Source organism: Poecilia latipinna, unplaced genomic scaffold, assembly GCF_001443285.1.
Source record: "Poecilia latipinna isolate Pla-1442-1.1 unplaced genomic scaffold, P_latipinna-1.0 Scaffold435, whole genome shotgun sequence".
NCBI classification, from domain to species: Eukaryota; Metazoa; Chordata; class Actinopteri; order Cyprinodontiformes; family Poeciliidae; genus Poecilia; species Poecilia latipinna.
The window spans coordinates 6,584-23,667 of NW_015113051.1; the positions used below are offsets into that span (position 1 = coordinate 6,584).

At 37.9% G+C, this 17,084-nt stretch overlaps 1 protein-coding gene across 1 annotated transcript; it reads right to left on the reverse strand.

The window, feature by feature from the left end:
- Window positions 1-4,383: 4,383 nt before the first annotated feature.
- Window positions 4,384-10,042, reverse strand: LOC106951012 (ADP-ribosylation factor-like protein 3). Its single transcript, XM_015038242.1, has 6 exons — window positions 9,792-10,042; window positions 8,918-9,061; window positions 8,059-8,175; window positions 7,715-7,765; window positions 6,709-6,894; window positions 4,384-5,759 (listed from the first exon to the last, which is right to left on the reverse strand). The coding sequence occupies exons 1-6, from the start codon at window positions 9,807-9,809 to the stop codon at window positions 5,712-5,714; spliced, it is 564 nt and encodes a 187-aa protein (XP_014893728.1). The 5' UTR covers window positions 9,810-10,042; the 3' UTR covers window positions 4,384-5,711.
- Window positions 10,043-17,084: the final 7,042 nt, after the last annotated feature.

A 17,084-nucleotide genomic window follows, 5' to 3' on the forward strand; every position in this document is an offset into this window, starting at 1 on the left:
GAACCATTATCCACAAATTCTGAAAATTTAGAAAAGTGAAGAAAGCAAAAAGAAGAGGTCAAATCCTCCCACGGTGTCGTACAAAGTAATTGTCCGTTTACAAATGCTACATGGCAGTCGTTGCCAGCTAATGATGGTTGGATTGAATTGCTTTTCCTCTTCAACAAATAAAATTACATTTTGAAAGCTGCTTGGTGAATGTAGGTTACCTTTGTCTGAAATTGAAATTTGTTTGACGTTCACAAACATCTACGTGGGGGAAAAGAGAAACAAATAGTCCATTAAAAGTGCCAACTTTGCATTAAATTGTCATTATTTACAAAATTAAGCAAAGTTGGCACTTTTAATGGACTTTTAATGCAACTTTTAAAGCAACTTTGCATTAAATGTGCCATTATTTACCGAATGACACTTCATGACTTGTCATGGACAATCATAAAGACTCTTTCATGTTCATGACAGTCACATCATGTTCATGACTGTTCACACCCAGTCAAATAAAGTGTTACCGAAATATGTAAGAGGGCATATACTTTTTTCACAGCACTTTGTCTTTCACTTAGATCACCTTATATATACAGTTTAAGACGTTGTATGATGTGAAGCCCAGAGAAACTTCCTAGAAAGAGTAAACTTCCTCATCTAGTCTGGGTAATAGATGGTAATTTTTTTCCCCTCCAGACTGTTTATATTAATAAAACACCTATGACTTAACATAGTTTCTGTAAAAGCAGTGCAGAAATGCCTGAAGGAGGCCTGGATGAAAGTCCACACTAGGGGACCTGGAAAGACTCAGCTGAAAACTAGAACAGGGCTTCAGGGCATTCGACTACAGCTTCATGGGTTAAAAAAAAAAAAAAAGCAACTTTTTGAGCCGAACGTCAAACAACATCCTCACAGAAAAGGTTGGTGATGTTTAACATCAGACTCAACTCAACAGATAAATCATTACTTTATAATCTGCGAGCCATATAGCGTGTGGAATAAACAGTGAGTGTATTGTAGGTGTTTAACTTCAAGCAAAACCGATGAAGTTTCACTTCCTGCAGTGTCACAAAAAAAAAACTGTAGGAACTAATCCTCAAACATTAAAATGGACCTCAACAATCACCAAGGACAGGAGAAATCCACTTAGCAATGAAAGAGACTGACAGCGTGCTCTTAGCTTTGTCACGGCCAACCCTGTATCCCAGCCTCAACCCTCGGAAATTGTTTGGTCAAATGGGTCAAACCATTTATGAGCAGCTGTTGTGTGATTGGCTTCAATTTATATGGGGAAAAACAACTTACCCTGAAAAACTACCAGACAGCATGTTGGCAATTTGCAGAATCGTGATGAAAGCAACGTGAACAGTGCAAGTAATAGTCTGCTCTTTTTAAAGAATCCTTGATCCGTTTGCTGCAAAACTGGGTTTTATGATACTTGGACTGATTCAGATTTGTTTTACACATTTCTTCCTTTAGTTAATACTTATTACACTGTCCTGATATGTTCCTGTAATGTAGCTGCACAGCACAAATAATAATATGTTATTGTTTGCTCTGTTGCACCGCGTGGATGCTATCATTTCATCATTATGGATCTCTCCTCTCCATCTCTGTTCCTTGTCTTTCATATGTCTGTATTATTCAAAAGCTCATCCTTCCACTCATAAGAGGAAATCATTTGTCACTTCACTCAGGATATCGGAGGCTGAAATGAATCCCTGTGCAGACGCATTTATTTTTTTCTTGATCCTCGACGACATAATTCACTCATGTTTTCATTTTCATATGATTTATATCTTTTATTTTGCATTTTTATACTCGGCTATAGATTAATATTAAATAAATGTTGTATATGCACACAGGGACAAAGTGAAGTTAATTTTATTGAAAATTTTCACAACACCTCTTTGTGTGTAATTTTCTTTCAGCTCTGTAATTCATCAAGCCTGTGCCTTTTTATTTATCGCAAAGTTTTTCTTTGGCGTAGCTTTTAGTCAAAATGACAAGAAAGCCTATAGTTATTGCTTTTACTGTTCTTATCAGTCAGACTACGTTTTGCACTGACTGGATTTCAAATGAGCTGCGCCTGTATGTGGTGTCCTCTGGCTCTAGGCTGCATCCGTTAGCCGGCCGTGACTCCTTCCGAGATGAACCGATGGAAAAGTGGAAGCAGGAGGCATAAAAGAAGGCCAGCAGGAGAAGGAAGCAGACGACACAGAAAATGACAATAATCACAATGGTCTGTATTTCCATGTGGTGCCTTTCCTCAGGCAGAAGTGTGGCCGGGGTCATGAGGCTCAACGCTGCTGGGGTAGCATTGAAACTGGGAAACCACGACTCCACGGATGCAAAGTGTGTGACTACTGACATGATGAGAAGGGGTGCTTCCTTTGTAGGCTGGGCAGGATTGATGATACCTTCAAAAAGAAAACACACATAATTCAGTGCAGAATCAAGTCCCAACTACCTGAAGTCACTTTCAAACAGGCACATTATTAAGTAACTCAGTAGTGTGTGGACTGTAATAACTACCAGGTCCTTTAAATGGCCTTAATATCCAGACACCAACCAGTCTCCCTTTCTGTCCAGAACCCAGTCAATCACATTGATTATCAATAAGGTTAATTCAGCTGAAGATTAATTATTGACCTCTTGAGGAAGTTAAAAAAACTGCATTCACAAAGGAGAACAAGAAGATTATTTATTGGGGTGGAAAAAGCATTTAATTCAGTATTGCACCTAACTTGATTATAGATAGTGTTAATCAAACAGAAACCCAATGATTATCAGCCTTTATGCAGCAGACTGTTTTTGTACATACAAAATAATGCAGTCTGAAACTTAAGAAAAACTTTCAATATTCTCAGAGACAAACATCGAGGAAGACTGGATGAGCTAAGAGTCCAGTTTGTCCACTTTAAATAATAAAATCTGGTCTTTTAAGCAAAGTGGACAGGGCAGCGAAGAGTCTGGTTGCTGCAGAAGGGTATTGGTTTAATTTGGCAATAATAAAGCCCACTTTGAACACCAAATTATGAACAATGAAATACCCCTGCGCACAGTCTGTAGATGGTTGTACAGAATTGTAGTTACTCTTTATTTTAAATATAGACTATTACTTGCACTAGTTATAGTGGAAGTAATAGTCACAGTTACTAAAACAACAATTCAAGTAATGATTGGCACAAAGCAATGAAAACAATTATAAACAGCACCATGATGTATGAAGAAATAACTCATTCACACTTTTGAACTGATACTTTTCTAACTTCTTCTTCTAAAGCTAGCTGAGCTTCATTGCTAGAGCTATAGCTGATAGCTAAGTGGGAAGTAATTTTTGTTGCCACTTGTATAGCCTTTGCTCAGTTGCTCGATCCTTCGCACACCACAGAAAAGGATGAAGCCCAAGGAATGTGCAGCTTCAAGCAAAACACCATAAACATTGCAAGATAAGCATGTTAAAGTGCTGATAATCTGCATAAGACTATTTTATACCACCCTTATCCCTTTGACATACTTTACTATGTCAAGCTTAACACTATTCATTTTAGAAATTTTTTTTTATTCATTGCATAAAACACTGCACTGACTTTGTCTTTTGTGCTTACCTGTTGCGTTCAGGAGCCGTACCGCCGTACTCAATCTTACCGTTACAGGATTCTTGGTTTGCTTTTGGTGAGCACAGGTCGGGAAGTATCATAAAAAACGAGAGGGAGGGCTGGAGAGCAATGGAGAGGAGAGGTGGCTGGAGGACCAGGAATAATAGGGAGGGCTGCCATGGCAACGCAGACTTAGGGGCCGCCCGTGTGACAGTGACATCACATCCCCTCAAAGTGCTGTCATTCATGATATACAGTTATATCTATGGGCAGATAATTTTTAACAAAAGAAAGAGGAGTATAGTTGAAGCACAAACAAAGTGAAAGCTAAAACAATGTGGCCTTCAGTGAAGCCTATAATTTATTGACACACTGTCAGGAATTAAGGCTTTGCCTGACCAGAAGGTCCAGGATAAAAGCAAGCAGATTCCTTGGTGGCTAAGAGATTATTCAGACCCTTTGGTGCAGCCACCTGTTAGTTAAAAAAAAAAAAAAAAAAAAAAAACCCTCAATGCACATTGCAAAATACCAGCTTACCTCCCCTCCCCCAGGGCCTTCGCTGTCTGCCTCCTTCAAACTACCATAATGATCCATTTTTCACAACTTGTAATTGGTGCGGCACCCCCCAGTGAAGTACCAGGGGGTGCTCAAAGGCAACTGAGGACTAAAAATGTTCAGTCTTGCCTCAGATTAAAATCTGCAAGAAGAAAATCATTAAATTCATGAACATCTACTGAGAAGTCTAAAGCTCTCCGTCAAAAGATTCAAGAAATAACAACAACAACAAAAATGATAGAAGTATTCATTAGCACAATTTAATGTGTAAAAGCACAGAATGGACCCCGCTAGCTGTTAATTTCAGAGTGGCTTCAGGTGGTTAATTGCAGCTTTACACAATAGAAACAAAGGATCCATTACATCCAAATGCAGTTAGGAAGAGCCAAAAAAAAAAAAGGGAGCATGAATGAAGGATTTAGCACACACCAAGGTCAGTCAAACAAAACACAACATGAGGAATAATCACAGGAGTGTGTGGGCCCTAATGCCTGGAGGGTCTCTGACGGCTATCCTCCCAGGAGAGACAGCTGACAAAGACAGAGCTCTGAAAAAAAATAAAAAAAATCAATGGTCTGACCGCATCTTACAAAGAATGTAAAAAACAGGTTTTCTCCGTCCCAGTTGCTCAGATTTTGTTAGAGGATTTGCATTCCCGCTTGAGGAACAAACAGCATTCACAGCTGGAAGCGAGAGGCGTCGTGTGGCAAAGCCGATGATGACAGACAAAAACGATGCTGCAAGACGGGCAGTCTGCGACGTAATGGTTCCAAAATTAACATATAAAACGTTTCATGGAAAAGAGCCTATGCCGAAATTACTCAGTCTCGCTCTGTGTGTAATTTCCTGCACTGTTTGCTCTGCTATGCCATTAAGATTTGATATCTTGTTTGCTATGCCACATAAGTGTGTAATTTTAAGCTGTCTCTTCTGCAAGTCTTGTTGCTCAGTTTGTCTCCATCTCACAGCAAAATGTTAGCACTTGTCAGATTAACTTGTAGTTGTCTCACAATGAAGTATGTACATTGACATTAATGCAGTTTCTGTCCATCAGTGACAGTTGTTTTTTTTTTTTTTTTTTTACGGGATTGTACCTCCTCTCTCCGTATTGTGCTAAGTGAAATGTAAAAACACTTTGATTACATAGGGACGGCTTTAATCTGAAAACAAGTAACAACACAGCAGAAATGACTAATTTTATTGTCAAAATGTGCACGTTACACACACTCACACAAAAACGGCTACTGCAATGCTACACACTTTCCTTGGTAATTGCAGCATTAAGGAACTCAGACAGATTCAACCAAACCTTTTGGGATGAAACCAAAATGTTTAATTTCCAAACAATGTTAATACTTAAAACACTGATACTTATTAGAACTAGGTTCTTCTTTATGTCGACTACCTTTGTAAAACATTCATAAAAATAAAAATTCATAAAAACAGAATCATTCCAATCTATGAGGTCAGCTGAATGCATCATAATTAGATGAAGTGAAAGATATGAATCACATTCTGTGACGCTGGTGCGCTGGTTCATTCTGGTCAGTGTTATTTTGGGACTGGTCTTCACTTCTTCTTGTTCACAATGTTGTTGCAAATCCAGTTCATGCCGTCCTGTTGGCAAAATTAAGACAGTAATTGTGTGTGTTCAAATTACTCTTATGCAAGTAAACAGAGTTGTCCTGATTTTTCAGTAGATGTTTATTCAAAAATTATTCGCAAAAGTAGTCATGCCTTTTATGCATTTTGCAACACTGCAATCGCAAACTTTGATATATCTAGCATGGATATTCCATAACTTCCCAATAGAAAGTGGCTCAAAATTGGCATGTAGAAGGAAAATAAAACAGTTTTCAAAACAAAATAGTTTTACAAATAGAAATCTGAAAACTGTGGCACATATTTGACTTCATCCTTGTTTTAGTCAATACTTTGCAGAGCCATCTGTTGCTGCTATCAGCTAAGCATCTCTTTAGGAATGTGTTAATCAGCTTTGCACATCTAAAGATATATATATATATATATATATATATATATATATATATATATATATATATATATATATATATATATATGTTTTGCTCATCATACTCTGCAAATTAAGATTTGCTGTCAGACGTGACAGGAAGCCGCTGTCAACATAGATTATCATGCCTAATCACAAACTTCTAATATCCCTGAGGTCTAAACAGTTTAAAATTGCTGTTGCTAGAAGGGAAACCTTCATCTCATTTTCCAGTAGCAGGGTTCCTTCTAGAGTTGCCCTGTAATCCTCCAAATAACTCTGCTGACGTATTCCCACATCATGACGCAGCCTCCACCGTGTTCCACGTCAAAAAAGTTCTGCTTTGGTCTCATCTGACTTGTAACCTAACCCTGATTCGAATTTGTGCGTAATTATGAAAACTGTGTGCTATTTTAATTCCACTTTACAAATATTCACTTCTTTATGTTTTGGACTTTATGTCCCATAAAATCCTGATGAGATAAGAGATATTTATGGTTGTAATGTGTCAAAAAAAAAAAAAAAAAAAAAACTAAATAAGCAGCTGTTGCTCCTTACCTGAACTCCCTCCCCAGAAACGGCCGAACATGCCTGAATTTGCCACTCGCGGTCCCGGTATGTGTGCAGGTTGAGCCCCTCAGCAATCTCGCTAGCCGGTGACGCTGTGGCCAGATCTTGCTTATTAGCGAAGATGAGCACCGGAACGCCCTTCAAATTTTCTTCATCGATCAGCTCAGACAGCTCCTGCACAAACAGCTTTTGTGAGTCATGCAGACTGTCAAAGTAAAATGTTTGATGTAGAATACTGAAAGGACATCACCGATCCCAAAGTGGTAAATTAAACACAGATAACTACCTTTAGTTCCTTGGTTAGGGATGAGAGTTATGCTAGCTTTCATCCTGGTATATAATTAGAAAAGTACCTTAAGCTGCCAGAACAAATATACAGTTTTCAACGACGGATAAGTCAGACTTCGTGTTGTAAGACAGCAAACAAAACGGGGTATGCATGAAAATGACAAGATAATTTTATATAATCAGACATGACATAGTTTTGTAGTCAGAGAATGACTGAAATATTGCTTTCTGAAATCGTTCTGTCATTGTAAGTTTTAAGAGTTCAAAACATCCCAGCAGATGCTTTCAAGTCGGTGTAATTATTACAATAGCAGCATCTTCCACCTTTCCTTATTCAGTGCAGTAGCATGATCTCACAATGAACAATTTTGCTGCAGGTTTTCTAACAGTAAACCTTTGATTTTTTCCCCCCATTCCTTATCATCCTTATCAATAAATTAGGAAGACATCATAGATTAAGAGAAGACAATACTGTGTTGATATTCTTTTCTGTATTTCAGGTTTCTCAAGATTTCAGTTAAAAATATGGGCAACTTACTAAGCAAACTGAGATGATTATCTTACTCGGGTTTTGCAGAAACCGCTTGAAAATCAACAAGGAATTTTAAATACACATAAAAAGTCAAACGTGATATCTTAAGACACTGTGATGCTTCTTTTTTTTCTGTTTTGTGGGGTGGGAATCAAAATGAATTTCCAAGCTCACCAATCCCGTCTCCTCAAACCTCTTCTTGTCTGCGCTGTCAATAACATAAATCTAAAAAAAAAAAGAAGAAAACATAAAAAATAGTCTATTCTCTTAACAGCATTACCATGAATTTTATTGTCTCTAAGAAACTAGAATGTGCTATATGCAGGATTCATTGCTGAAATATTTCAATCTGCTGGTGGATTTCCCTTTAGCTTTACCATTGATCATAATATCGTAAATCAACAACGCACACACTGTTTTTCATTTGGACATTATGATCTTTTTGTAAGTAAATATGTACAACCTGTTGGATGTTGGAAACATGTAAGAATGGGTTGAGTTAAATCAACATTGCTCACCAAGAGGTCTGTGTTTTCCAGGTACTTCTTCCAAAATTGTCTGATCTTCCTCTGTCCTCCAATGTCCCAAACATTTAGTTTCATGCCATGAGAGGCCACGCTCTTTATATTGAAGCCCTGGAAGAAACCGCAGGGAGCAAAGTGTCACAACCTATTATTCAAAGCGGAGCGGAAGCCTCCTGAAACACATCACTAATAAAGTATTCTTTGCTTTGTCATTCTTAGCTACAAACACGTTATGTGCCGGTGAGAAAGCGACGCGTGCTTCGGAAAGACACGTCCGGTGTGTTAATCTGCAAGCTGATTTTCATAACATCTCTCCCCGTGTTTCACTTGGCAAAGTTGTGTAACAACGTTATCCTGAGGGGCAGCCGAGGAGCAAATCTGAGGATAAGACCAGAAGGATCAAGCCAAGAGTATGGGCTGATGTGTCAAGTCTGATTTACTTTCACGGCCACTGTCGCTGCGTCTTACTGGTTGACATCCTCCCTGCCCGCAGAGATGTCACAATGGTCCAGGACCTGGCAGTACATTTAATATTTTCTTGGAAGAGTCAGATAAGGGCATCAGATAATGACATTAGAGATTAGATAATTGCATCAGAGCGAGACGATAGGGAAAAAAACAAACAAAAAAAAACTGAGAACTCTGCTTCAGTTTTGTATATCTTGCAAGAAAGCGTGCTGGGGAGATCCAAATCAAAACATGGTTTATGTTCTTATGAAATGTTATTTAAAGGATGTGAAGATGACATCTATGTGTCATACTTTTACTACATACACTGAAAAAGTCTGATTCTGTTATAAGAAAGCAGGCAATGCAGTCTGCACGCTGTTATCTCTTAATCGTTCCCTCGTACCTGCGTTGGTGTGATGGTGTTCACGTCTTCCGAGGCAAGGCTTTTCAGCAGCGTTGTCTTGCCTGCGTTGTCCAAACCCAGCAGCACTATCCTGACCTCCTGCTCTGTGGATCCTTTCAGTTTCTCTATGACAGAGAGTAAGCCCTGCAAGGTGGTGAGTGTCAGGGGCAGGGGGTCAGAAAAAAAAAAAAAAAAAAAACACGGCAAGGAGTGAACTGCGTTTACACCCGTAACACGACAGCAGGTCTTTTTTTTTTTTTTTAATCTTGAATGGGAGTCAAGGAGCAGAAACTGCTTGAACAGCTAATGGAAAAAAACCCAAACATGACTTCTATCAGTAAACTAATAAACCCTCCCTGACCTCTCTCTGATTTGTGGTTAAAGCTTTTCTTCCAACTCATGTTAACGGTTTTGTTGTGACTACCACCCCTCCCTAACCCCCCATCCTGAGAAAAAAATGATCTGATGCTGCATGTAGAAAAGCGCTGGCATCAGACGCTCCATTCATATAATAGAACCTTGTTTAATGTGATTAGTCTGAAAGGTTGCGCAACAGTTTATTTGGCGTAGCAGGACCGCCACATATGCTGACAGTTTTGCACCAAAAGTTCAACACTTAAGACGACGCTTGTGGTGATTTACTCCTCATCAAAGAGACAAATGTAACGGTACAATCAGAGTTGAACTGACACAACCTGAGGAATTTGGATAATCCATTCTGACTGAGAATAACACAGAGTAAGAGGGAAAAAAAAAATTAAAATCCTGACTGGTTCATCCTTTAGGAGTCAGAACCAAACTAAAGAAACAAATACATGTAAGCTCACATTTGACTTTCTGTGTCCTGCTGTGGTGGCAGATCAAGATCACCTACCTTCTGAGCTTCTCCCATGTTGGTGTGTGTCCTGTGGCCTGGCTAGCAGGCTGCAGCTACATTCTCCAGTGACACTCACGGGTGTGTAAGCAATCCAGATCACGCAGAGTATCTATCCAGACAATTAACCTGCAAACGCTGCTTTCTTTCTTTTTTTTTTTTACCCTCTCCCCTTCTCTGAAAACTTGTCTAGGTTAAGTGTTATGTGTGTAAGTGATAATATCTACCTGGGCGTCAACAACTCCTTAGTGCCACTGTGAGCAGGAAGAGGGGGAGGGTGGATGTGGACTAGGATTAGGAGGCCAGAATTAGCCCTGGCCGTCCAAGAAGAGGCCGCTCCATCCTCCTCCCTTTCTCCCTCCCCCCCGGCCCCTTGGTCCATCCCTCCCTCTCCACTTTGCAGTGGCTTTACCTGGATTATCCGTTTGCCACCTGCTGTAGGAGGCAGCTAAATAAACAGCTCTTCCCAACCCATTCACATACACAGATTGGAAAATAATAATAATAATAAAAAAAAAAGATCACTCATATGACTGCTGCTGATGCAAGACACTCTTAATGTGAACAAGGTTAACATGTAAATATTCGAGGGTTAAATCAGAGCGTTGAACCAGGAGACTGTTTCTGCTTTCTTTAGTCTGATTCCTCACATGGTTGCCTTTTAGAGGGGGACTGGATGGATTTATTGTTCAATATATCCATTACAGGCTAGCCACTGTTAAGCTGCTCTGTGTAGAGTGTGCTTCTGTGAATAGAGCATCCAGGAGGATTAGTGGGAATCTCTGTCCTGTATTTGGATTAAAACATTTCTAGGCTCTTTTTCCTCAACTAAACAGGGCAACGTGGAAGGAGTGTTACGCCATGAAAAATATTCATACAGTGGGGAAAATAAGTATTTAACACATCGACTTTTTATTGCTTTTCAAATGGGCCCACAAACAAACCCATGTAACCCACAGAGATCAAGATATATATTGGAACAGTGGAATGTTATTAGCAGTAGAAATATTGAACAACCTTAGTTAAACACAATTATTATCCTTCATTTTTTTCTTTTTTTTTATCAATGATGGCTTCATCTAGTTGGGATGTATTGGTCAGGAGTTATTTTGTCCATTTTTTCCACACAAGCTGTAATTCAAATCTTTAACATTTTGCGGACAACTCGCCAATACTCTGAGTTTTGACTTTGTCCGCAGGTTTTCAAGCAGATTCAGGTCGGTTGATTGACTCAGTCAATCTAGCTTTCTTTCTCTGATGCTAACAGGCTGTTTCCTTCGCAGAGTATTTGGGATTGGATTTCCGTCATACGTGTTTGATTACGTTTCTCCAGTTGTCCTCCCTCCAGTTAAAAGTCTGACATTACCATTTACTGAAAAATAACCCCTGAACATGATGCCTTCACCTCCAAACGTCACTGATGGTACGACATTTTTGATCTGTTATTTTTTCTGTGCTTTACTGGTTTGTCCAAATCTTCTGCTGATAACTTTAAACAAGATGCAACAAACATTTTCTTCAGCTGTGGATTTCTGCACAGTTAGTCTACATCCACAGCAATGTGGTTGAGTGAACTAATTGTGTGTTTTGAGAAAAAAAACAACAAAAAAACAACACAACTTTGAAAACATTAGTTTGATTCTCGCTGCAAGAGTTGGGGCCAGATTATGGTGAAAAGATATTCCCACTTCTGGATTATGACCATGACAGCGCTGACTGAAACAATCAGAAGTTCAGAAGTGTGTCTAACAAAAGACACATAACAAAACAAAAGTATGTTTTGCAACTATGACATTGTGAAGGTGTTGAGAGCCTGTTATTACTCTCAGTGACATGGTTCCTTGTGGGGGTTACCATGACAATGAGACACCTTTTTATTTTTTGGACTAAACCAGATGACATTACGTTACACAGATCAAAATAAGTTTTGACAGATTCCAGTTAGATTTGTAGCTTTTTTTATTTTATTTATATTTACACCTCTTGCATTCAGTATTTGAACTTTACGTTATTTTAATTCACATTAACATTGTAAACCAAATTTTAGTTCATTACTGGGGTTTTTGCAAACATCTAGTGGGAATGTTGACAGTAACCTCTTCAGAAATATATAACCTGAGAAAAAAAATCTAAAAAATAAAAAAAAAACTGATATATTCTTCAACTTTGAATTTCTTATTTGCCAACAGAGACACAAACAGAAACTGGATGCGTTTTATTTACATAAAGGAACAGTAGAAGTACATTAAGGAAGCTTAGCATTCATTCATCACAGTTATGAAGTCATTTTCTTCAGTATCCTCGGGCAAATGGGATCGGACCGGCATTCTGTGCTTCTTGTGCCCTCTGCTCTGCCCTCTGCCTCATCCTCTCCTTGTGTTGATCTGCCAATAGGCATAGGGTAACGCTGATTAATAAGCACTGCAGGTTCATAATATGTAGCTTTAAGATCTGCAAACATCATTACAACATCCATCTCTTCTAAATGAATACAAATGCTCACAAAGGCAGGAAACAGCAGAGCTGAGTCAGACCAAAACTAAAGGAATTAATCAACCAGACCTTTAAAAGCATCAGACTGTCACATCATATCTAGTTTGTTTGGTCTTGTTACAGTTTAATGTTTAAAACATGTGCAAATCTGATTGAAACCCTTATCTTACAATGCAGCTCTAGGCGGAAAGACAAATGAGTGTTAACTCCAAAATGTCATAAATCTTCTCACGCTGCTTATGATGAAAAGCATGTTTGCTCACCAACTGATAAGGATGAAAAACAACACAGATGAAACACTGTGCGTTGAGAAATAATGTTTACAGGGAACGCTTTAAGGAGTCTGGGGTATGGCTTAAAATAACTAAGAGGTATCTTATTTAAATGCAATCAAAATGTAGTAAAAAGACAACATTAACAGTAAAATAAATAATCTGAAGCATGAAAAGAAAATCGTTGGTCAAATGTTCGAGGTCATGAAAAACAACAACAACAACAACAACAAAAAAAAAAACACATCAACTTTGCTTGCTTACATTAGCTTTCCAAAGCAGCATCAGTATTATTTTAAATTGGTGGAATATGACTATGTCTCTATTTTTGTACGTGATGTCAGTCATTTTGGAAATTTAGCAATAATAAAATAATGTGGAGGAGAGCAAAGAAAATAAGACAGAATAAAACAGGTGTGAGGCAGTGGGATAACCCATTTGCTTATTTCTTAATGATATAATCTACCAATATTTTTTTCAACACATCAAACAAAATACGACAAATGAACAAGAGCTAGTTTGTGTAGGAGCTCAGTTAAAAATATCTAGGTGTTTTTTTTTGTTTTTACATGTGTGTATTTTAACGTGAATGAACTACGATAAGAACTAGTTCTTGCTAACGATGAACCGGGTCAACACTGGATCATAATAGAAACTCTTGCCATCTGGTGGCCAGAGTCTGAACAACTCTCAGTTGTGGTTTTCTATTCTAAAACTGTATTTGAAATTTTGTTATGGACCAGAATTAATTATAAACAAAAAAAAAAAAACAAAAAAAAAGAGGAACATGTTATAACTCAGTTTAAAAGCTCTATGTAGCAATATTCGTTATTTAACATATTTAACCACTGATGTTGCTAATTTGTTAACATCTAAATTTGTATCAATTTTTGTGCAACATTCAAATTCCATGTAATTTAGTCTCTGCTATATGAAATTAATTTATTTTAGATAACGTTTTAAATACTGTCAGAGAGTAAGGGGTTGTTTTCAGATTTGCATGGCTGTAGTCATATGAATCCACATGGCTCTGTAAATCCAATACACACCATTCATCAGAAATTTATTAAAAGAACTTTGTTAACAAGCCGCCAGGAATTTTACTATGTTTGCATGAAGGGAGTGTAGGTGTTTACCCATGTTTTAGTCTTTGTGCTGTTATGCTAAGCAACTGCTGACTGGTTGTGTTTCTTGAAACAAGACTACTGCTCCTTCAGTCAGTTTAACGTTTTAAAAAGAAAGAAGAGAATTAAACAATCCAAATAAAGCTCTTACTCTTGTCCATTTGAAGCTTAACCTTCATAGCCACCCCCATTATTAGGACAAGGGCCAAAGCTGAAACTCCACAGACAATGAGGATCACGATTGAGTTGCCTGAATGACATGGAGAGTCACAGGGAACAAAAACAAGAAAAATATCAAAAGTTAAAACCTTTGACCTTGTTTGTTTTCCTACAAAAATAAAAAATAAAAATTGAGAGCCATTGTAGAATCATGACGTCTACTTACTATCTACATTGAAATCAAATGCGGCGGATTCACAGTTGCCACATGAGGTCTTCACACAGCATTTGTATTTGCCATTACTGTTTGAAAGGACGCGTTGAAAAGTAATGGTTTTGTTATTGCCATCAGTATTTTTGTCGTCCTTGAACCATCCATAGCTCAGGTTCAGAGCAGGGATGTTGTGGGAGCATTCTAGAGTTACGTCATCGCCCTCTTGTATGGATGTTACAGAACTATTGACCTCTGCTTTGAAGTCTGTTGGGAAGAAAAAGAGTTTAGTTTAGGATCTTACTTCTGGATGTTAATGATATTACTTCTGATTAGCAGTTTATAGTAACATCTAGATATTCATATATTCTAGACATTTAGCTATTCAGCTCATTCCTTGTCTATGTGGTCAATATTTATAAGGAATATCAACAGTTACACATTTTTAGTTAATATTTTGAGTCTACCACGTTTTTGATGACCTCTGTTTGACTTTGCTGATCTTACGACATTAAAGCTACAGCATTTGCAACCATATGTAAAACTCCCAGCTCTTATCTTAAAATAAACAAGTAAGAAAGAGTAGATATACCATTAGAACACTCAGTGACGTTATGTTTCTCCTCACAGCAAGCTACAGAGAAATAATAATTGAAAAACACTTATTTAGAACACTTCTGTCATATTTTGATGAAATTCTGGCCATAAGTAACTTGTATTTTTACCTTTTGTAATATTACATCCCTTACAGTCAGCAGCAACCGAGGAAGAGAAGACACAAACTACAAAAAAATAGAACACGGAGGAGATCAAACAGAATCAAATAGAAATACTTGATACCCAGACTGCCAAAATAGTGAATAATCAAATATAGTAAGTTTTTACCCAGAAGAAGTCCAAGCAAAAGCTCTCTCCCTGTTTTGATCATTCTCTGTCAACCAAAAGTGATCAATTTAAGACTTAAGTGCAAAGAACATCCAGTAAATTTTATACTTACGATACAATGACATAAATAATCCAATATTGCCCACGATTACATTATTATAAAGCTTAAATGTCTTGATTTTACCTGGTTTGTCGCTCAAGGCACAGACCCATGCATTGATCTGCTCTGCTTTGCTTAGCCTAAAGGTCTCTGCAATAGAAAAAGTTTGGAAGAACGGATTATAAACACAGATAGGGATGCAAATTATTTCATTCCTGGAACTTGGCATCACAAACACTGCCACTGTTTATCTGTTTCCAAGGCAGAGATGACAGCCAGCCATCGCAGTATGGGTGCTGATTAATGCAAATTTGTTCAAATATTTTACGTTTTGTATGGTATATTTCTTTTTAACAAAAAAAAGACAAATATGAGGTCAAGTGAGACATGCACTCACAAAAGAGTACATAAGCACAACCTGTTATCAGAAAAAAATGTTTTTCTATGCAAAGGCCTATTCCCTTGAACACATAGCATACAAAGAGACTCACATCAAGGATACTCCTACTTAGAAATACATGCATTAACAAAAGATAACTTAATTTTAAGTACACACACTCAATAAAGACATACTTGGTCTTCACAGTCAGACATCTATTTATAGAGCGGCCACTAGAGAGTGCTGTAGATTATCTTTTGTTTCCTTGTTACTTCTTTGAGTGGATGGGATTCTGGAGCTCTTTTAACGATGCACAGTAGAGACAGACACAGCTTCAAAAGAGTGGAAATGAAGCAAAAATTCACTGAAATGCAATTTAAGCACCAGATTGTTTTAAAGAAACAACACACGGAGAAGGTGACCACGCAGAAACTAACAGACATGTCTTTGTGTGTTTTAATTTGCATGCGAGTCACATCTCCACACTTTGGTCCATGTGATGAAAATCATGTTGAATACATGCTGCACTCTGCTGCCATTTCCTCTTTAGTTTATGTGCTCTGACATTTTAAAATGAAAGCAAAAATCTAATCCAGTGACAACTCATGTCAGACACCAGCACGATCCATGTCTTTTCACCAGCAACAAGCCCACAACATAAGGAAGCACAGAAAAGAGGGAACCTGCTTTTTACGAAAGTGTGATGCTTTACTTTTTTCTACATCTAAGCTGGTTAAAAAGAAACTTTTCTATGTCAGATTTCATAATCATCTTCCATACTGCAACGGGGAAAAATGAGTCGCTGAAACAATGAGTGGGGTTGAGGAATAACTACATCAGGAGCTGCTGTCAGTCTTTATGGAGTGAATCGAGACAGCACAGGCCTCTACAAGCTTTGAAATAGCTTTCTGTTAATTACAGTCATTTTAGCTGCTTATGAGGGACCTTTAATCCTGCTCATTTCACTCATTACAATGATCTAAGTGCCCCATTTGGGAGTTGGTTCTGACACACAGCATAGGGAACAGGTTGGCTGCTAGGACCTTTCTTACCATGCATGTTGTTTTGGGGTTTATTGTGTAAGCATTTTATTTTGTGTCACTGAGAATCTTTGAGTGTAATTGTGTTGTGTCCAGTTATATTTTGAAGTTTCATTCCAGTTCTTTCCTTATTTGTTTCCTCATATTTGCATGATCCCAAACGAGTCACAGATGTAAAATAAACCCCGCAATTTGTGTTAATTTTATTCTTTGAAGCATTATCTGCTTCATTATACTGAGCTTTCTGCCTGGATCAGTCCAAAAGTCCTCTATAGCCAATCTTTTTTAGTTTGAAGACATTTCTTTCTTTTGCCTTAAAGACATTATAAAATGTGTAATTTTAATTATTTAGACAACGTTTTGTTTACATTTGGTAACACAGAGGCCCACATCTGTTGCTGAGATCCAGTTGGAAAGAAATCAATTGAAATGTCCTCCGAACTGGAATTTCCCACTGGGAAAGCAACTCTGACTAATCCCAGTTACAGCTTGCAAGCCCGACTTTGCATTTCAACATGGCCGCTCCTCATATCAACATTAAAAAACCTGTGGGGCAAATGTATTTATTTTACAAGACACACATGTAAGAGTTTATCTAAACTCAAAGTTACTCGCACCACCCACAAGTCT